At 53.8% G+C, this 21,718-nt stretch overlaps 1 protein-coding gene across 1 annotated transcript in view; it reads left to right on the forward strand.

The window, feature by feature from the left end:
- Positions 1 to 3,747: 3,747 nt before the first annotated feature.
- GRID1 (glutamate ionotropic receptor delta type subunit 1) overlaps positions 3,748 to 21,718 on the forward strand; it is a gene marked incomplete at both ends in the record, with an annotated part of 601,422 nt that continues 583,451 nt past the window's right edge. The window contains 2 exons of the mRNA XM_084245065.1: positions 3,748 to 3,826; positions 5,939 to 6,094. Of these exons, the coding sequence (XP_084101191.1) occupies positions 3,748 to 3,826; positions 5,939 to 6,094 (235 nt within the window). The remainder of the gene's footprint in view (positions 3,827 to 5,938; positions 6,095 to 21,718) is intronic.

Below are 21,718 nucleotides of genomic sequence, written 5' to 3' on the forward strand. Positions count from 1 at the left end.
TGTGACGGCAAACCCCAGGGTTTGTTGGGGTCAGAACTCCAGCTACCCTTCCCTAGTTCAGTTGCTGGCAAAGGGAAGAAAGGAGTGGCACTAAGGAGTCTGTTTTTCTGCAATAACAAAGCTTCAGGTTACAATGATTGTAGCTTCCAAGGGGCCCACCATGGCCTCTCTCTTTGCCTTGATATTTCACCTGCAGTGTTGGTTGGTGAACCGCTGGCTTCCAGTAGTGCTGCAGCTGAGACGCCTGAGCGGCCCTGTGGACCTTTTTGCACTCTCCTTCAGCTTCCTCTGTGTAAAATGGGACTGCCAGAGGGAGGGTGCTGAGCACACTGCCTGCAGGTGGTAAGAGCTGAATAAATGCAGTTTGAATTAGTATAACTGAGGACCTCTTTAGTAAAAGCCATTGTGTTGGTTGCACTCTGGGAAAGAAAGATTTATTGATTCAGTTTTAATTTCTGAGAATACACCTTTGTGTAGCCAAGAGCAAACCAAGAGGACTGAATCCTGGGTCTGCCAGCAACTCATCTGGTGGCTTAGACAAGTCACTCTGTTCTCTGAGCCTCAGTTTTCCCCTCTGAAATGGGTACGCACTGTAAAATCCAGAGATTACTAATCTGTGTTCTCCTATCAGGATATTATAATAGGAGCAAACTTTTTGTCAGGTAGAGTTATTCCCTTGGATCCTAGTTTTGGGGAGGCAGCTTTGATAGTCCCAGAGTTTATCAGGGCTTAAAGGGATGGGGCTGGCAGGATCAATAAGTAAGGGCTTGATGGACCTGATAAAGCCCCCACAAATAGCTAATGTCTTAGGAACCAGGCAATTTCAACTTCAGGCAACATAGGATTAAAATAATCTTACCCAGAGCAGGGTAGGCCTAGGACCCTGGTGGTTTCTGGGCCTGCTTTCTTGTACTGGGACAAATGGGACCTGTGTCATGTACCCTTTGTGGCCAGAGCAAGGGGTATCCAGGTGTTCCATTCTGTCAGGGAAAAATGACCTGGCTCAGGATGTATAGGAGGAGGTGCACATCAGGAGACAGGCATTTGGGGAGGATGAAGGACCCTGCACTTTGGGAGCTGAAGGGGAAGGGAGTACCTGGGACAGGTGAACTCTTACCCTAGGCCAAGAGTTGGGGGTTCCAACCTGACTGGTAACCCTCAGGTCCCAAATCAGGGAAACCTCATCATCTAGACTAGAAACTGAGGGTTTTCCCAAAAGTGTGTGTGTTGGTAGGGTGCCCTCTGAAAATTTGGCAGGGTTCTGGAGACTTGTGCCACTGCTGTCATGCTACCTCTTCTGGGCAAAATATTCATCATGAATACTTCTAACAGGGTTGGAAGGATCACATGCCTACTTTACTAACCCACTGTAGGGGCCCAGCAAGTGAGTCTGGAGACCCCTGACCCTGTGACTCTGACCTCAAGTTTGTGCTCCAAGAGGAGCATCCATCATCCATCATCCTTCCAGGGTGGAGACAGGCCTTACAGCAGCCAAATCATTACGTAATACAATCCCCCCTTTACTTCCCTTCTACTGTGTTTCAGCCAGTGAAAGGTGGGATTTTATGGGGATGAGAATCGAAGTGTGGGGTATTTAGAGAGGTTGGATGGGACATGTTTTATAAAGCAAGGCCCCTAAGACAGTTGTTTTAATTTTTTTGTGTTTGTGTGGCTACTACACTGGTACCCAGGCAGGTGTGCCTCTGGCAGGTATGGTTATTCCTCTGCTTGCCTACTGGCCCCTCATCCTGGAAGTCACCTTGTCTGCCCATGTGACTCCTTGTTATTCCTCCAACCCAGCTTTTCCTTTTCACCAGGCTGCCCCTGGCCGGCTGAGTCAATCTTGTCAGTCACTGCAAGGGCTGCCTCACTGTTCAAGTCTGCACAGCCTCCTCCCCCACCTTTCCAAAGTAAAATTTGCCAATGACTCCTCCATGGCTGGCAGCTTGGGACACAGACACACACATAATCCTTTTTCTTCTTGCCTTGGCTCAGATAACCAGCATTTAATGCCTGAAAGCAACTCTTCCTTCTCCCTTGGTAACCTCCACTCAGCCTTTAGAATTGTCACCTCCTCCATGAAGCCGTCCTTGGCTCTTGCTCTCAGGCTGGGTCTCAGTCCAGCGCGCGCGCGGGCATATGTAGCTCATTCATGGTCCGGGCCACATCGTCAACGTTCTGTTTAGGTGTCCACCTCTCCCACTGCCCTGGAAGTTCCAGGCAAGGGCCCGCTGCCGAATCGCTGAATCCCTCCTGGCCTCCCAGCGCACGGTTTGGATGGAGCTCGGTAGGGTCCTTGGGGCCAGGCCAACAACACCTCCGAGGGCTGCTCCTGGGTTTGTGCAAGCAGCCCCTGCACTAGGCGCTGCCAGGCGCGCCCAGGCCAGCCTTCCGCGGGCTCCGGGTCTGGGAAGTCTCAACAGTCTCTCAGAAATCTTGGGTGCGCCACGTGGAGACCAGTCCTTGTGGGATGGGGTCGGGAGTGCCGAGCGTCCGATTTGCCACCTCCTTCCCGGCTTGAGCGGACAACAGCTTTACACTACACCTGGAGATGGCCGGGCCGAGGCATTCAGCGGGCGGCGAGGGCGACTCCGCTCCGTGCTGGCCGCGAGGACCGGGCTGTCCGCCCGGGCTCGCGCTTCAAGGCTCCATGCAGGGTCGGAATCTGAGCCCGCCGGCCGCTTGGAAGGCTCCTCACGTCCAGGCGCCGCGGTCACGGCTGCGCCGGTTTCCGGCCATGAATTGGGCTTCAGAGTCCGAGCCTCCTGCACGACTCCCGGCTGCGAGCACGGCCCGCGGGGCGGGGGATGGGCGCCCGCCGAGCAGCGCGCGGCGAGCCAGGGTTCGAGCCCGCGGCCGGGCTCCTGCTCCGCCACTGCCTTAGCATCCCGGTGCCCGGCTCAGGACCCCGCCTCGCCTCTCTCTCCGCCACCCCTGGTCCGGGTCCGCGAAGGGCTCACTGCCCCGGGCGGGAGGAATGACCCAAGTCGCTCGGCGGCCGAGGACGCTGGCGCGTGGGTGCTCCCGGGCGCCCACCGAGGGCAGTGGTGGTCGTGCCTCCTCTACCCTCCTGCCCCCGGCGAGCCGGGGGGCGCGAGGCCCAGGGCCGCCAAGTCTCGGCGCGCCGCAGCCCGGATGGGTCCCCGCCGCCGCGCCGGTCTCCAGGCGGCCCCCCGACCCGGAGCGCCGAGCACCCGCGCCCCCTCTGAGCCGCGAGCGGGCGAGCGCGGCGCGGCGAGGCTGAGGCTCCGCAGTCACGTGGTCGGGAGGCGGGCGGAGGGGGAGGGAGGCGGGCAGGGAGGGGAGGGGGAGCGAGCCGGGGGAGGGGGAGGGGAGGGGGCGTCCTCCGCAGTTCGCTCCTCGCCGGGGCGCAGACACACAGCCAGCCCGGAGCCGCCGCGCCGGCCCGGCCGCCACAGCCACCGCCTCCGCCCGCGCCGAAGCCGCCCGTGCCGCGGGGAGCGCCGCCGCCGCGGGCCGCCCCCGCCGCGCCGGCCTGGGCACGGGCTGCCAGCGCCGCCGCAGCCACCGCCGGAGCGGGAGCGGGAGCCCGATCGCGCCGGGCTGGGCTGGGCTGGGCTGGGGCGGGCGCAGGGCGCAGGGGCGGGCGCGCGGGGGAAGACGCACGGGCGGGCTCGGCTCTCCCGGGGAGCGGCCCGGGACTGCACCCGGACCCGCGCCTCCCCGCGCTGCGCTGCCCTCGGCCTCGCCCCGGGCCCGGGCGGATGAACCGCGCGCCCGGGGGACATGGAAGCGCTGACGCTGTGGCTTCTCCCCTGGATATGCCAGTGCGTGTCGGTGCGGGCCGACTCCATCATCCACATCGGTGAGCGCAGCGGGGCGGCCGGGCCGAGGCGGGGCGGGGGCCACGGCGGCGCCGGGGGTGCCGGGCGTCCAAACTTGGCGGCTCCCCGGCCGGGGGGCTCGGCGGGCGGTGCTCTCCCGGAGGGCCGCGCCGCGCCTCCCCGCGGAGGAGCTGGGCACGGGCCGCGTCGCGCTCCCGCGGGCTCCACGCGACTCTCCCGGGCTCCGATCCTCGCGCGGGGCCCCGCGGCCTCGGCCGACACTTAGGGCCGCAACTGAGAGCCCGGGGCTGGACGCGCGTCCAAACCCGCGCCCGCTGCCGGGCGGTCGGCCGTCTGCGACCCGCGATTCCGCGCAGCTCGGAGCAGCAGGGGGCGGGAAGGGCCGGGGGTCTCGCCAAGTTGGCAGGGCAGGGTCGAAGAGGCCCGATCGGAGCCGCGCGTGGATGTGGGTGGGTGGGTGTTGTCTGCGTTTGTCGCTCGTCGGCGCGCCTGGCAAGGTGCTGGTGTCGCTGCGAGAGGGCACTGGGGTGTGCGGGGCCATCTGAGCCTGTGTGGTGTGCGCACGACTGTCAGCCTGTTAGAGTGGACACAGTGTCTGCTTGTTTCCCTGGTGTCTGCTCTCTCGGTGTCTGTGTGGGTGTGTGTGTATCTGGTTGTGGCGACTGCAGCCCGATCCTGGACAGTCCCAGAGTTTCCTGTGGTCCAAGTCTTGGGGGCCGGCAGACGGGTGGGGTAGAGGTAGCTGTGAAGAAGCGTGGGCAGGGGTGGGAGGTAGTGTGTGCTGCGGGCTGAGCGGGAAGAGATGGATGAAGGGAGAGAATGGGAGAGATGAGCAAAAGGGGGTAGGAGGAGGGGCCCAGGGAGGGGGAGTGTGTGGGAGTTGGTAGCAGCCTGCGAGGAATCTCAGGAAGTTGGGCTGGATTAGGGGGGCTGACAGCGGTTGCTGTGGGGGAGCCCCCTGCAGTCGCCTTTCCGGAAGTTGGGAAAGACCAGCCAGCCCAGAGAAACTGGGGGTTGGGAGGTGTGAAAGGCTGGGATGAAGGGACTAGTGGGGTGAGGGTGGGATCTTGGGGAGGGGTGGCAAGAGACTAGACCTGGGCTTTGTGAACTGCAACTACTCCCAGCAGGGACGCGGGGCCAAGCCTGCTAGGTGTGGGGGTGTTGGGTCTCTAGGTCAGCATTGCGGCTCTGGGTGTATCAGTGGTACCGGAACCTCCCTTCTTCCTCCCAGCTCCTAGCCCTGGGACCATGGGGACCCTGGGAGCCTGATCAGTGGGGGTGGACTCCAGAGTTGCCCAGGCTGCAGGGCCAGGCTTTAGTGAGTCTGACAGATCTCTGCTGGAAGCGCAGAGTCAGCCAAGGCAATGCTAAGCGGGCAAAGGGCTAGCTAGCTGAAGGCCGCCCTGGAGGAGCTGTCCAATGGGTCTACAACACCCTTTCAACGTGGCTCTTTCTGAGCCCCTCAGCGCTGCTGTGTCAGAAAGCAAAGGGTCTAGGGGAGATTCCCCCCCCTCCCAGGGCAGGAAGAAGAAGCCAGTAGGGTTGACGAGCAGGTAGCTGAGCTCAGGGCTCTTGGGCAGCTGCTGCTTGGAGCCAGGCTGAGGCTGAGCTGCTGCCTGTCCAAGATCTCTGTGTGAAGAAGACCCCTGTACAGAAAACCTCTGGATCTGCCGGCTCAGCTTCACTCAAAAGGGGATGCTCTGGGCAAAAGGAAGTCATTTCATTCCGGGATTGGGGCAGAGGACACTGCCCTCTGGGGGAACTTCCTGGTGCCTGAAATGGGACGCTTAGGGCCATGTCAGGGCATTTGGTTACTGTTTGACTGAGTCCGTTGTGTAGGGCATGGCCCAAACATGTGGTGACTTGGTTTTGAGGCATGTGTATGACCTGGTGGTAGCATGTGTGATGTGCATGTGTAAATGGTCAACTGTGTGCACGTGTATGGGCACATTCCTGTTCTGGTCGACCATGCAGAATCTCAACTGCCTAATCAAGCTGGAACCTCACCCAGAACTTCCACCACCTGGCAACCAGCATTCCTGCCAGCATCATGACCATAGGACCAGGGTGTGGTAGGTTGGGAAGGGAGATCTCCTCCTCTCGCCTGGGTCTTGACCCCTCCTTTCCTTCAGGTGCCATCTTCGAGGAGAACGCAGCCAAGGACGACAGGGTGTTCCAGCTGGCTGTGTCAGACCTGAGCCTCAACGATGACATCCTGCAGAGCGAGAAGATCACCTATTCCATCAAGGTCATCGAGGCCAACAATCCCTTCCAGGCCGTTCAGGAAGGTGAGTGGCTCAGGGCTAACTTGGTCGTGGTCTGGCAGCTGACGCAGCAATGGGGACCCCCGGGGTACTGACCATTCTGGCGGTGGGAAGCCCCCAGTACGCCTGGGCATCCAGGGTGCCACGCACAGTGCGCTCGCGCGTCGCGAAGCGGCGGCGCCGGGAGTGCCCTGCGCTGCGTGGCCGAGTGGAGAGCTTGTGTGCGCGGCCGGCTGTGCTCCTCGCGGGGCGCGTCTTGGGGTTGCGCGACTGCTTTCCAGTTTGGTGGGTGCGCGTTTGCACCCACGCTGGCTGCATAGGCGTGTGTGGTTCAGGACTGCCTTTGTTTCTCTGGTGTTTGTGGGTGGGCGTGTCTCCGCGCCGGGCACCTGTGCGGGTGCACCTCCCCTGACCTCGATGGGCTGTTGTCTTCCTCCCTGTGAACCGAGGCGCGCCCGCCCGTAGTTCTCTTCTCTCCGTGGCACAACTGGGACGCACCGCATCTTGCGCCCCGCGGCCGCTCAGTGCCTTGAACAGACGTTTCTCCATCGTTCTCCTCCTCCGTGTTTGGTGTAGCCGGTTTCTCTCTCGCTGTCCCCGCCGCGGGCTGAGGCGCCGCCAGGGCCGGAGGTGGGCGCTGTTTGACCAGGAAAGGAGCCGAGTTGGGTTAGGACTGGCTGCGGGGAAATCTGGCCCGCGCCGGTAGCCGGTGGTCGCAGCCTCTGTCTGGGGGGTGGGAGCGAGGTTGGGGGGAGGGGTATGGTCCACCTGTGGGGGTAACAGGTGCATGGAGGGGGTTGGTCCTGACAGCAGGGAAGGGGTCCTTTGCTTTTCTCTCCTCTCCTTTTCCCTTTCCTCCCACCTGGCTGGAGGCAGGGCTCTGGAGCTGGGATTCCTCCCCATGACACTGCTGCTTCCAGGTAAGGGCCTAAGAATCTCCTCCCCTGAGCTCTGCCCAGTGGCAGTTCCTTTTCCTCTACTTCGCCTTGCTCCCCACACTCCTGGGTTTGACTCTCAGGCTTTTGGCCTGAGTGCTGAAGGTAGAAGGAGCATGGCTGGTGGCACAGGTTTGCACAGGATGCACTGTCTGCCCACCTCCTCCTGTAGGGAGGTAGGGGGCTGGTTGAGGGCTCCAGGCCAGCTCCCCCAGGCCCGCCAAGTCCAGATCCTCCTGCATGATGGAGCTGGTGCTGGGAAGCACTTTATGCTGGAGGGTGGTCCTTGGGGGGACTTTCCTATTCTTGGGTGCAACAGAGGAGAGAACTGACCCACTTCTGGTGTCTGGAGGGTCACAGATGTCTTAGGAATTTGAACAATCCTGGAGTCCTGTGTTTTTGGGGTGGTTGTGAATGGGGTGAGGCTGGTGTTCATGATTATGAAAACAGCTGCTTTCAGCGTTGGTAACTGCCAATTTTGGTAGAGGGAGGAGGAATTCCTGTTCTTTCACCAAAGAACAGGTCATGTCCTGTCAGCAGTACTCACCACCACATGGCCTGCCTCTGGATTTCTTCCCGATGCCTTCTTCACAGTGCCTGCAGGTGCTTGGGGTGGGCTCTGGCTGGGGAAGAGTGGGTCTCCTTTGGCAGGATTGATCCTAACTTGGTGGGGTTCTGGAGTGATGCAAGTTTTTCACCATGCCACTCATTAAGGAATGCCTCCTATTCCTTGATAGTGTCCCTATATACTTGTCTCTGTGGACATTCGTTCTCTGTGCTTGAGAGCTGAGGACACAGTCCACAAGCCTGTATTTCCTGCACCCCATTTCTATCGTTTATGCTGACAGCTTGCTTCTGTTGAGTCCTCCTCCGCAGGGTTGAGCATTTCATGCTCATTAGTTTTGCCTCTGAATGATGGCCACTGACCCCATCAGTAGGGGAAGATAAAGCTCTTGCAAAGGGTTACAACCTCATGTGGGTGAACTGGTCAGGTGGCCCCTGTGGAACCGGAGTGTGGGATGTGCAGAAGTCATCTCTATTAAAAGGATCAGGTATTACAGTTTCAGCTGATTTGCCATCCTAGTGTTGTAAATGTGCTGCCGTTTTTTTTTTAAGAGGAGCCCAAATGTGGACTTTCATTTATTTATTTTTTTGGTATACAAGTTGATAATATCAGCGGTACCTTAACAAATGAGGGATATGAGAGAAGATTCTCCCCCACCCCAACTTTTATGCCCCTTGGCCCTTCCCCTCCCCTCTCTTTAACCTCAGAATTCTTGTGGCGTTTGTTAGTGTCTAATTTTTGAAAGTATTTATGTTATCAAATCATCTGCGATGTAAATGTCCATTATTTGTTTTCTCATTCTGATTTCTTTTACCATACTTAATTCTCTTAAACACCCTCCATTTTGTTGGAAATGACTACATTTCCTCTTCACTTATGGCTGATATTATTCCGTAGTGTGAAATTTGATTTTTAACTATTCAATTTAAACAACACAGTACAGCTCAACAGAACATAGCTGTGGATCACTCAACCTCTAAGCCCCAATGCAACGTTGTCCTGGAGACACACGGCTGCACTTGGGGGCCTTTTCTGGTGGAGACCTTGCTTTTCTGGGTCTCAGGTCCTCTATTTGTGTAAGTGGAACATGTCTCAAGGATGACAGACTGATGCTCTCAGAAAGTTGTGAGTGTGAGTGCACCTCCAGACTAGGGAGTTAGATTCCACATAGTTGTCCAGGCAGTGAATACAGACCAGGTTTGGTGGGCTGCCTGTTGCTCAGAGAGTGTGTGCTGGTTAAAGCTGGCATGGGCTTTCACTTGATGAGTCCACTGGGCAGAAATGTACATTGTTATCCTGACCTTGCACAGCTCTTGGCTGTCTATGATGGATGGGAGGTACCATCCCCTTGAGGACCTTGGGGAGTTCAGAGAGTGCTCAGAGGCTCCCCCCTTACCTGGGGTTCAGCTGGGCAGGTGCTCAGGGCACTCAGAGTCCTTCTTTGGCTATGTTCTGTGCTTCATTCTACTTGGTGGATATCTTAACTCTGCTCTGGACCCCCGCTATCACTGTAGCAGGACAGGGGTGAGAGACACAGTTTGGGTGGGAAAGAAAAGGATTTCTAGCAGGGTCATGGCCAAACATGAAGGGCAAAGTTTCGTCTCGGGTCATGGGCTGGATAAATTCACAATGATGCCCCCCGCCCAACAAAGGATTTGGAATTTTTTGGCCTGAGAGGTAGTATTGTGCAAAGATAAGAGCTTGGTTGCTAGAGCTCAAGAAACTGGATCTAACTCCTTGCCCTGTCCACAGTGTGACCCTGAGGAAGACGCTCTCCCCTGCTCAGAGTTTGTTTGAGCATTTCATGCTCATTATCTGGTAAAGGGAATGACCCTAGTACTGCCTCATAGAATTATTGAGAGTATTAAGTGAGAAGAGACAGAATACAAATTGTCTGCAGGGGGCCTGTGGTAGGTGTTCAGGAAACATGGATTCCCTGAATTCCATTCCATCCAACTGTGCATCCATCTCATTTTCTCTTGCGGCTGTTGATATTTTCAGTGGTATTGTTTCTTTTTTTTCTTTTTTTTTTTTTATAGAGGCATGCTTTATTTATTTGTTTGCTGGTTTGTTTGTTTTGTTTATACATGCACTGGGTACAGTCAGAAGCACGGGAGGGTGAGAGAATTCACCAGAGCCAGAGCGGGGAGCAGAGCAGGCAGAAGGACCGAAGTACACTGCTGAGGGGAGCAGCGGGCGGCAGGAGAGGTCTGCGCGCCATGTGGGACCCTCCTCCGGTGGCCGGGGAGCAGCCGGGGATCGAACCGGCCACGGGCAGCTTCGCAACCCAGCGCTCAACCGCTGCGCCACTGGGGAGGCCCTCAGTGGTATTGTTTCTGAAGCTAGTGAATTCCTTGAAAGTAGACCCTAACTGACATTTTCATTTTCAGCTTTTTACTTCACCTTTTTCTCCCTGATTATAAGAGAAATGTATTGCTGCAATGAGCATGTTGTTAATTTGAAAATGTAAAAAAGAAAAAGGCCAATGCGTGCTTATTATATAAAATGTGGAAGATATGGGAAGGCATCAAGAGAAAGAAAACATTCATTCTGATTCCCTTCTGGTCTTTTTTCCCCCACTGTATTTTATTTTATTTTTTTAAAAAGATTTATTTATTTATGCATGCAAGAGCTTGGGCACAGGCCAGAGGTGTGGGGGGTAAGAGGACTCACCAGAGACAGAGTGGGGAACAGAACAGGCAGAGTGACCGAAGTACACTGCTGAGGGGAGCAGTGGGCGAGCCAGGAGAGGTCTGCTGCGCCATGTGGGCTGATCCCTGGCTCTCCGGGAATCGAACTCGTGCTGCAGTGGCTGCGGATTGCTTCATAGGTTGTGTCTCAACCCTTGCGCCACCAGAGAGGCCCTTCCCCACTGTATTTTAGAAGTGCTGAGAGCTTCCATTCTGTCCAGTTAGTAGCCCAGCTTTTTAAATTTGACATAGTGTTGATTTTTTTCTGAAATCATCATGAACTATTTGTAGAGATTACATGCATATATTTTTCAATATTCAAAACCACTTTAAAAAATGAAATCATTATGCTGAGATATGCTTAAGTGTTACTAAGGAGAAGAGAACAAGAAACTCTACTTTGATTTGTTGATCCTATGACATATACCTACAATTTCTTCAGGTTGATTTTTGTACAAATTCTTTACAAACTACTTTTTAAGATAGTCAGTCAGCTTATGTGAAAGAATGGATCGCATTTAATGAAATAAGCTTATGTTGAGGATTTAAATTTAGCAAATAATAACACAAGTGAGTTTTCAATCTAAGAATGTGGTATCTTAGATTTAGTTGGCAAAATCCATATTAAAATAAGCATGAAAATTTGTGTTCTAGATACTCAAAGAGATACTGGTTCATTAAATAAAAAAATTTGCATTGTTTTAAAGTGCCTGCTCAACTGGAAGATTACATAAATGCATAAATGCATAAGAGAACTGGCTGAATATGAGTCTTCTCCATTCACAGTATTACCTTTTACTGTAAGTAAAAGACTGGAGTTATTGGCTCTGCTGTAGATATATCCGTCATAGAGTAGAAAGATAACAATCTAGGGAAGAGAAAGAAAAAGCAATGTATGTGAAGCAATATTCCCTTTAGTTACAATAAGCACAGAAGTGTTTTAGGAAGAAAAGGTGATAATCACCCAGGTTTAGCTTGCTGTTCACAGGATAAAAGAATGAAATAAAATGAAAATAGAACAGGGTGAGTTGTTGATGTCCCTCTGGTCGTCCATCTTGTTCATTTTGTGCTGGCCACTTATAGGTGGTCACCCTATCCTCAAGGGCCATACTGCTATCTAGACATTCTATAGATGGCCTTCCTCCTGGGCTTTGATACCGCTGGCATTTCCCTTGGCTTCCATTCCAGGCCCCACTGTGGTTGTGTCCTTGCAGCCCCTGCTGGCAGACCCAGGATTCTCGCAGAGAGCAGCTTTATTGGTCCCTGCCTGGGGGGACATCCACAGGGTCTCCCTGAATGTGACGGTAGTGTCATTGTAAAAATGCCTGTAGGCCCAGTGCCATCAGCCCTATCCACTCAGCTGTGTTCATTTACTCTTGGTGCTGAAACAAAATCTGCCTCAAATTTAGTTGGTTAAAAACAGAAATCTATAATCTTACAGTTTTGCAGGTCAGAGGCCTGACATGGGCCTCAGTGAGCTAAAAGCAAGTGTCAGCAGTGCTGATTCCTTTTGGAGGCTCAGGGAGTGAATCCATTTCCTTGCTTTTTTCGGCTTCCTGATGTGCCCGCCTTCCTCAGCTCCTGGCCCCTTTATGTATCTTCAAAGCCTGCAGTGGTGCATGGGTGGTGGAGGGGTGATCCTCTCACATTGGGTGCGCCCCGACCTAGCTTCTGTCCGCATATCTTCATTTCTGAATTTTCTGCCTCCTTTTCCACAGGACCCTTGTGATTCCATTTGGTCCTGCTGGGTAATCCCCTTATCTTAGAATTAGCTGATTAGCAACCTTAATTCCATCTGCAGCTAGAAATACTTTGCCGTGGAGCCTAACATATTCCCAGTCCTAGGGATTAGGATGTCTTTTTGGACCATTAATCTACTGTTCCCTTGCCATAATCTTATGTCCTTAGTAGACACTGCTGGCTACCCATCCTCTGCCTGGGGGGCTGCACTCCTGCTTACACACTGGCATCCCCTTGTCTCAGCCAGACCTGCTGGAGTCAGTTGGGATATATGGCCATGTCTCCATGTCTACCTCTCTCGCTCAGGAGACGGGGCACTGTTAGTCTGGTGGACTCCACACACTTATCAGTGTGCTCCAATGACACATGGACTTCCTTCCCTGGGCCGGGAAGCTTCTTGTGCCTAACTCAGGAAGTTCCTAGAGGAATCTGAGTTTTGAGTAGCCAGACTCTAAGTTTGTGTTACCATGTGTGCCCATGATGTCCTTTTTTGCCTGGACAGGTTATTCTTCCCCTCTCCTGTCTCTATCCCACCCACCTAGGACCCAGGGTGGGGCTCTTACAGAGGTCAGTCTTACTTAGCTGCCTCATAGATCTGCATTTCATGGTTCCCATAGGGTCTGCTGCCAATGATGCTTCAAGCCGGAAGATGACTGTGGCTGTGGCTGCAGGCACTGAGGGACCTGACTAGAGTTTGACTGGGGACAGGTACCATCTGGTCCCCTTTCTTGATTTCTGGGACTGTATAAAAGGAATGACTGCCATCTTTCCACAGCTTTTGTTCCTCAGTTTTGTTACACTAAACCACGAGATTGTGGGATTGTTTGTTACTACAGCCTAATTTAGTCCATCCTGACCAGTTCAAAGACAATCACAGCACAAGACCAAAGTGTAGAGACAAATAGGAACTTCCCTGGGTAGCCAAGTCTAGAAAGATTCACATCCAGGGATCAGACTGGGTTAGAAATTGCTTGGGGTCAGGTAGTACAGTCCTAGGCTTCAGAGTTCTCCTTCATTCTAGCAACATTCCTATCTGTGCGGGCATGTGTACTCACACTCTCACTTTGTAGTCTATATTCCTGTCCCACTCATGTCCCCATATTTTGGATTCTAGAGATTCCCTTTTGGTATTCCCATTACCATGGCCTTTCCCCTCAGTTTGGGAGGTTGGATTTAACTGGCAGTGACCACATGGACATTTCCTATCAGGTGTGTGTGTAGGAGGTCTTAGGTCCAGTGAGACACTTGTCTTGTTGCCTCCAAGCTGCTGCTATTTCTATTCTTGGTGACATGGCCAACCTTCCTGTTCAGCCAACCTTCTTGTCTGGTGAAGTATGTTGGGGCCACTCATTCAGGTTTCTCTTGAAGACAGTGAAGGCTGTTCCTTAGCATCCAAGTATATATTTTGCAAGGGCAGCAGACAGGTTATCTTTTCAAATCCTTGTAGCTACTAGGTCAAAATCTTCTAACTGTCCCCTCCAACAGGTGTCTTCCCTCTTTACTTGGTCTTTTGGCCTTACAGAAAATGCTGTTAATTATAAACTTAGAACATTCAGACTGTACTGCTTGGTCCCAAATAATTTGTAACCCAGTCTGATCCCTGGATGTGAATCTTTCTAGACTCGTCTACCCAAGAAGTGCCTATTTGTCTTTACCCTTTGGTTTTGTTTTGTGATTTTCTTTATATTAGTCAGGTTGGACTAAGTTATGTTGTAGTAACAAATAACCCCACAATCTCATGCTTTAATGTAACAAAACTATATCTCCTATTCATGATTAATGTCCATCATGGCCATCTTGGCTCATCATGGCCACTTAGCTTGACTATGTAACAGAAGGGAAGGGAACCTGGACATGACATGTATTACTTCTCCTTCTTATTGGCTGAAACTAACCTTTGGTCCCAAGTCATAAGTCAATAAGGATCCAGCAACAGTAGTCCTATGAAATACCTAGAAGAGGGAAGAACTAGAAATATTTGGTGAACAACTCAAATACCTACTCTCCTACTTATGTCAAAAAAGTTCTATTTCTTTGGTGACAATAGCAAAAAAAGAAACAAAAACCAAAACCAGTTTTAGTTGGACCCTAGTTTCACCATATCCTTGAGTCTTATCAATTCCCTTTGCTCACTCATTTACCTGTCCCTCTGCTCCAGAAAACTCTGGGCAGCCCTTTGGTCAGGTAGGAAGTCAGAAGGTATAGGTCCCCACCGATAACCAGGCTCCCATCTGTACGTTTCTCTGGGTCTACCAATTTTGTTTTCTGTAAAATAGGACCTTCACAGGCCCAGCTTTCAGAAGATTTGGGTTAAGTGTTTCCTAAGTAAGGAGGTGAAGATTGGTGTCCAGTCTTGGCCACTGATGGCCGGTACCAGTGAGTTCCCATCATTGGATTTTTGTCAGGTCTGTATTTCCTATGACCGCAGCAGAACTCCCTGATCCTTCTACAGACCTCCCCTGCCTTGGCCTTGTGCCCTTCTTGCCCCTGCTTCCTCACACAGCAGTAGCTTTCTCTGCTGCTACATACAGCACTGGGCTGAGGCAGCAGCTCTTCCTCTGCTATCGGCTGGCCTGTGACAGCCCTTTTCTTTGGGAGTCTGGCTCTCTGACAGGCTTGGGAGTCAGGGGTGTGCAGGATCTATATCCAATACCCATCAGCTGGGTTCTTCAAGGCCTTCCTCCCCACCTCTAAACTGGCCATGGATGGCCATGGACTGGGAAGAGACAGACCCAAAGTTCTCCATTCTGGGCTGAAGCATGGACAGGGTGTTAGGAGGTGATTAGATGGCCCCCTTTATCAGTTTCTAGACCTAAGCTATGGGCAGGTCAGTATCCCAGGGAATGAGGCTGGCCTGGTCCTCAGCCCTGGCTGCACCTCTTCCTTCTGCCAGACCCAGATCTGGGACATGTGACCCTGGCCGCTCCTGTCTACCTAGTTGGCTTCTTTCATGTCAGTCCTTCGCCAGAGGCTGTAGCTCCATCTCTGCCTGCCCCTGCATCTGTCTGTGCCCAGTTCTCACTGGTCTTCCACCCTCTGCATGAGAATAGAGGGTGCCCAGAGCCGAGTGCTGGGGCAGAGGGAGTCTCCCTGCTCTCACTTAGACAGATGGTAGGGAGGAGGGCAGCCTCCTCTGCCTGCTCTGCTTTTGACTCTGGGCAGGTTATGTCAGTTTCCACGACTGGAAAATGTGACTGACAACAGAAAGGACAGCTGTGAGGGTGAGTTGAGGAAATGGACTAAAATACCTTGCCAAGGCTGGCACACAGGTAGGATGATCGTCTCAGTACCAACCTGAGCAGTCCCAGAGGTCCTTGGCCTCCTTCTACTACCTGACCTGACCCGGGCAAGCTTCCACAGTCCCTGTAACTTTTAGGGCAGCTTTAGGGGAATTGAGCCCTGGCATTTCTGGGTGTCCCAGGAGACTAGGGAATGAGGGCGGTGCTGATGACATGGCTTGGATGAGGGCTTCCTGGACCCACATGTGTGGGCTGGGGCTTGGGAGCCGGCAGACCACACCTGTGTGGTGCTGTGATCTTGCTGCAGGGTGCCCAAAGTCCAGCCCATTCCTTCTCCATCCCCTAGCAGGCTACGGGGCCAGCATCACTTGTTCTATTTAGTGGCAAGGTGTCATGCAGGTCAGCTTCAGATCCTAGCTCTGTAACTGATGAACTGTGGTCCAGAAAGGCTACTCTCCATCTGTGAACCTCAATTTCAATATCTATAAAATGGGACTGCCAGAGGCTGTGGCGATATATCTAAAGGGGTGATGTATGTCTGGCAGGAGGGAGACTGTTAGAAAGCAGCTGCCCATGGGGGCACCCAGCAGAGGCTTGCTCAGTCTTGAGCTAGGGATTGGGCTATGGGGGGTGGCACATGCTATGCAGAGGAGGCATTCATTCTCCCTGTGTCCTGGCTGTCATTTGCTCTGTCTTCTCAGATCTCTGTCAAAGCCTGTGACTCGCCTTGATATCTGGGCCCTGCGAGGGTGCTGCCAACCACAGGCTGGGGCAGAGAGATGGACCCATCCACTGGACACCATCTCCCCCTTGGCCTTTAAAGATTTATTTATTTATACAAGCACTGGGTACAGTCAGAAGTGTGGGAGGGTGAGAGGATTCACCAGAGCCAGAGTGGGGAGCAGAACAGGCAGACTGACGAAGTACACTGCTGAGGGGAGCAGCGGGCGGCAGGAGAGGTCTGCGTGCCATGTGGGACCCTCGCCAGCAGCCGGGGATTGCTGCAGAGGCTGCGGGCCGCTTCGCAGCCCAGCGCTCAACCACTGTGCCACTGGGGAGGCCCACCCCACTTGGCCTTAGTTGGAGCACTTGGCTCAAACCATCTATGCTTTCTTCCTGCTGTGGCCTGAGCCCTGGCACCTTTGGCTTCAGCCTGACCTGCTGGCTGACACTCCTTGGTCTCTCTTCCCACGCAGCCGCTCCTGCTGGTACAGGGTGAAATCTTGTGGTCCTTCCTAGGTTCTGCTGGGGGGCGGGGCAGTTTTTTCTGCCTTTTATCTGTGTGCTCAGAAGCAGGGTGAGGAGGGAGGGCCACACTCCAGGCCCAAAAGCTCTGAGACCTGAAAAGGCACTGGACTTGGCTTCCTGGGGTTGGCTCAGTGATGTTCACTTGAGGTGTGTGAGGGGGGGCAGTGCTAGATGTTGAGGTGGGCCTGGGGCCCTTGCTGCCTTTCCTGTCATGGTGCAGTCTCAGCTTGGTATGCTCTTCAGGTGGCCACCCCTGGCCACTCTGCTCCCTTTAGCTGGGGCCATGACCAGGCCCCTTCTTTGTCACCATGCTGCCCTGCATGTCTCCTGTCATGGCTTAGTCAGTGCCTGGGAGGCCTGTGAACACAGACACCCTGCACCCTGCTCCTCCTCGGTCCTGGGTGTCTTTTGGGACACTTGCCTTAGCTTGTCCTTCTTGGGGCTCTGGTGGCTCAAGCAACCAGGTGGGTCAGCTCCAAGTTCTGCACATTGCCAGCCTGGGCCTACCTGAGGGCACTTGAGAGCTCTGAGGGTGTATCACATCCTGTCACTGACCCCTACCTGGAGCCTCAGCTCGGAGCTGGCCCAGCGCTTTTCCTTTGTGCCTGATAAAGGCTTTTGATGGCTAAGGGACAACACTGCATAACCCACAGCACTGAGCAGGGGCTGCACAGAGTGCCTATGTCCAGTGTTCCTCAAGGGACAGGCTGGGGATGGCCATGCCTCTGGGGGAAGGTGGCATGGTCGGCAGTGCACTAAGCGGGGAATGTTGGAGGGTGTGGGTTAGGTTGTTGAGCATTCCATGGAGTCTGGGCAGAGTACCCTTGCTTGGTATGCATGAGTGCGTGTGCATGTGTGATGGCACCACCTCTCTCCCTGGCAGTGGCCGCTTCTCTGGGGGCATTCCAAGGCCAGCACAAAGGATCATGCTGGGATTTCCTACCCTCTCTGGCTGGAATGGGAAACAGTTTTGGAGGCCCCTTTTTGGGAAGGCATTTTCCTGCCTGAGCTGTCCTGTCAGGGCTCAGGGCCTTGACCTGTCTATACCCTCTGTGTCCTGAGGTCTGCCTGTGGGGTGGAGTGAGTGCAGGTGGTAGGGGAAGGAAACCACACAGGGGAAGCTTAAGCTTGGGGGAGCCCAGGGGGAGTGCTCCAAGTGCCAGCCCTTGGGGCTGAGAGGGCTGCTGGCTGTCTGGGTGTTGAGTGTGAGTCAGGACCAGCGCTTCCTTCCTGGGAGTCCCCTGGAGATTTCAGAGCATCAATCTCTTTGTGTGCGGAGTGTAGATGACAGTGTCCCAGCCTCTGCCTTTTCCAGGCAAGGGCAGGAGAAGGGATTGGTGAAGGGAAGAACTATTGTAGGTCTGGGATGATGCCTTGGCAGCTCAGGGCTTGGCGGGGGCAGGGGCAGGGGAAACACTCCCAACACCCCCTACCAGCACCCCCTTTGTGGGTGCCCCGGGGGTGGGGGGCTGGTAAGCCGTGCCTGCCTGTTTGGAAGGATGTAGCCACCACTTCTGCTGTGTTGGTCTCTGAAGATGCAGGTGCTAGAACTCTCGGTGAGCTGAGGCTGGAGGGGCTTTGAAGCTCTGTTGTTGTTAATGATCAAAACCTCATCAGGAAAAGCCTGTCTGAGCATAGCTCGGGGGTCCGACTGTGTCAGGCGACTTAGCTCCTGCCAAGAAAATTAACTTCATTAGAGGGAGGACGGCAGGTCTGTGATGAGTATCAGCACCCACTGATCAGTACTGGCAAGTGCTCCAGGGGAGTTTTGAGATGGCAGGATGCAGTCAGATGGGGGCTGCATGCCATCTCTGCCCTGACCACACCTGTGGGACACACTATGTGTGCACAGACAGGCAACGAGTACATCTGCTAAGGCCCCTGCCCAGCATTACCCCTCAGAGCCCACCAGTGCACCTTTCAGACACTCATGACTGGCCAGACCCCTGGGCTCCAGCCTGCAGGTTGATGCCTGTGCTTGGCATTTAAGTCCTCATGGACTTGGCCAGGTGTCCAGCCTCATCCCTGCTGCATGCCCTGGTGCCCATGCTGTGCCAGCAGAAAGTCTAAAGGGCAACAATAAAACAAAAACAACCACCCACTGGGCCCCATGCCTCCTTCTCCCTATCTCCTGACAGTCTCAGCTCTGTATGCTCTTCAGGTGGCCACCCCTGGCCACTCTGCTCCCTTTAGCTGGGGCCATGGCCACGGCCCCTCTTTATCACCATGCTGCCCTGCATGTCTCCTGTCATGGCTTAGTCAGTGCCTGGGAGGCCTGTGAACATAGACACCCTGAGCTTCACATTGCAGGACTCCCAGGCCAGTTCCAGGCCTGTCCCAGGCCTGGGCATATGTGGGGTTGCAACATTTGTTTACAGGAAGCAGGGAGGGTGCTGGGTTTTGACCTTATATATCAGCTCGACTTTATCGTAGCCTTAATCCATGGCCTTGGCCCTGAGCTCAGCCTTCCCTACCCGGGCAGGTCTTTCCTATTCCTGGGCACATAATAGGAGCAGGGGTCTCTGCACCCTTTTTCCACATGATCTATTGGTGTTGCTCTAAGAGTTCCTTTCAGGTTCCAAGGGACTGAGAATGAATTTTGGGTAATAAGGTCTGAGGAGTGAGGTTCTTGACTTAGGTGCAGGAAAGAATTCATGCAGGAGTCAGAGTGGGTGAGTGAGAAATGAAGTTTTTATTGCAAGTGACAGTACACGCTCAAGGAGAGCGCAGCTGAGTCAAGGGAGAATTGTCTTGGGTCCTGAGGCTGGTTCTGATCAGTTTTTGGTTTCTTATGACTGTTGAGCCATAATAGGACCCTGGAGGTTAACCAAAATTGAGGGAGTTTTAAACAAGTAGGGTTTGGGTCACCTTGTCCTTGAACATGCATAGATTTTTTCCAGAATTGCTAGATGGGGCATGGGGTGGGGCTGCAGTTGACCTCATTCTCCAATCGGAGCTTTTGCCTCTTACATGTTTATTTAACCCCTGTTTACCAACCCAATGAAAACAATGGGAACAACAAAGCTCTGTCCTAGAGTCCCGTCCCTCTGTCTCTGTCCTGGGCCCTTCCCATCTCATCACCCCAAGAGAGGGACTGCAGTTTCAATCTTCTGTAGCTACTTCCTGCTGCAGGTGGGTGTGGTACCTCCCTACAGGTATGGGAGTGAAATTTTGTCTTGGCCTGAGAGAGACTTTGGGTTCGGGGCATGCAGTTGTTACGTGCAGTTGTTGAATAACACCAGGAGTTTGAACAGACAAAATCTTGGCATTGGGAGGACGAGAGTCACCCCAGGACCCCTGTGAATGAGGAGACCCAAGATCACCAAGCTGTAAACCAGTCCTCCTATAGATTTGCCATCTCTTGAATTTTACAGCCTCTTGGAGACATAGGGGACTAAGCCCCAGGACTGAGTGAGTCCGTTAGTCCATGCAAACCAATTTGAAAAGGCTTATGTACAATAGGAGTGCAGGGCCATGGTGCCGTGCTGCTTCTCTCTGTGTTTTCAGTTTCCACATGACTCTAGGGCTCAGCTCAAGGTTGTTGCTACTACTTGTCTATAAATACAAGCCTCAGAGAGAAAAAGTTAAACAAGTTCTTTCTTTGTGCATTCTTTAGGGTCTGAGAGCAATGTAACCATTTAGCCTCCATCACAAGAGGAGTCCTGGGCTAAAAGCCAGAGACTTGACCTTGCCCTGTGTCCTTGGCCAGCTCTGCTCATCCTTCTGCCCAGTCAGAGATGCTTTAGGCCACCACGGACCCCGGGACACTGGGCCACAAGAGGCGGAACTTGGAGTGTCGGAAGGGGCAGCCTTTCCGTGGAGGGCTCCTGCTGCCCGGGAGGCCGAGGCTGCCCCACTCTGAACGACTAATTGAATAGAAATCCTCTACACACTGTGAGGCAGAGCTCGGCCCTGCCTAATCTTGTTAAGAAGTCCCCTGACAGTCTCATTAGGCGGATGGCTGCTTGGAGAGGTTTATCTCTGCCAGGGGGTACAGGCCCCGGAGGTTGGACTTGGACTCAGGCCCCTGCCTTGTTGCCCTCCAAACACAGGCCCAGGCAGAGGTGAGGTTGTGCAGCTTCGCCGGCCACTGCCAGTCCTTACTTAATCGGTTACGGTTTGCTGTACTTAATTACTTTAAAATTATTAACTTCAGCTGAAGAAAGCAGGCGGTGGGGGTCAAGGAAGAAATGTGAGCTTTCTTACTGGGCGGGCATGAACAGGACTGAGCAGGGCTGAGATGGTTTCCAGCCCAGCAAGATCCCTCTCTGGTGGGCCGTGTCCAGTAGTGAGGACCGGCCGGCCTGGCTGCCCACCTTCATGCTGTGGCTACAGGGCTGGCTGTAGCAGGGACAGACAAATGAGTTAAGAATGTGATCCAAGCAATAAGAAAACAAAGCCAGCCCAAAGGCTATGGGAGCACAGATATGGTGCCTAAGCTAGCCCACATTTGGAAGCAATTGGGGGAGGTTCCCTAGAAGTGACCCCTGAGCTGAGTCTTAAGTGGGGAATGAGGGTTGGTCAGGTGAAGAGAGGTAAAGGCTTAGAGGTGTTTAAATGATAGGATCCTTGAGTTCTCCAGGGTTGCTGGGCATTGGTGAAGGAGGAGGTTGCTCACTGCCTGGCAAGTTCTGCAGGAATCCTGATACTTCCTCTCTGTGGTCCTGGCAGAAGTGACCCAGGGCAAGGGGTGCAGGCAGTAGACCCAAGGGGACAGGTGCTGTCTCTCCCTGCTCCTGCATCCTCTGTGCTTTGGGCTTAGGGACTACAAATGGAGGCTTGTCTTGAGGGTCCTGTATATTGAGAAAGCCCTTTTTGTAGGTTTTGGGATTTTTATATGATGTGGCCTTTTGCTGCCTCCTGTGTTCCCAAATGCCTGGTCCCCCATGGAGAGGGGGAGAGGAAGGGCAGGTGCCAGGCTATTTTGAGAATGATACTTGGCCCCTACCCCAGTCTGGGGTTGCAGGACCCAGAGCCCTAAATTCCTGCTGGTAGGTGTGGCAATCCCAGATTTCTCTGTTCTTGACCATCCTGTCTGGACCTTTGATTGCATACACTATTGAGGTGATGATGACTCATAATAACGGGGCCTGCATTTCATAGGATATCAAAGCCTGAGGCCTTTGCCTGAGCCCAGAGCTGAGACAAAGGTTGACAGCTGGTCATCGTCATAGGCAACCAGGGTGCATTCTCACTGGGCTTCCTACTCCCACCAGCAGAGGAAGAGGGTG

This window comes from Talpa europaea (assembly GCF_964194135.1).
Source record: "Talpa europaea genome assembly, chromosome: 10".
NCBI classification, from domain to species: Eukaryota; Metazoa; Chordata; class Mammalia; order Eulipotyphla; family Talpidae; genus Talpa; species Talpa europaea.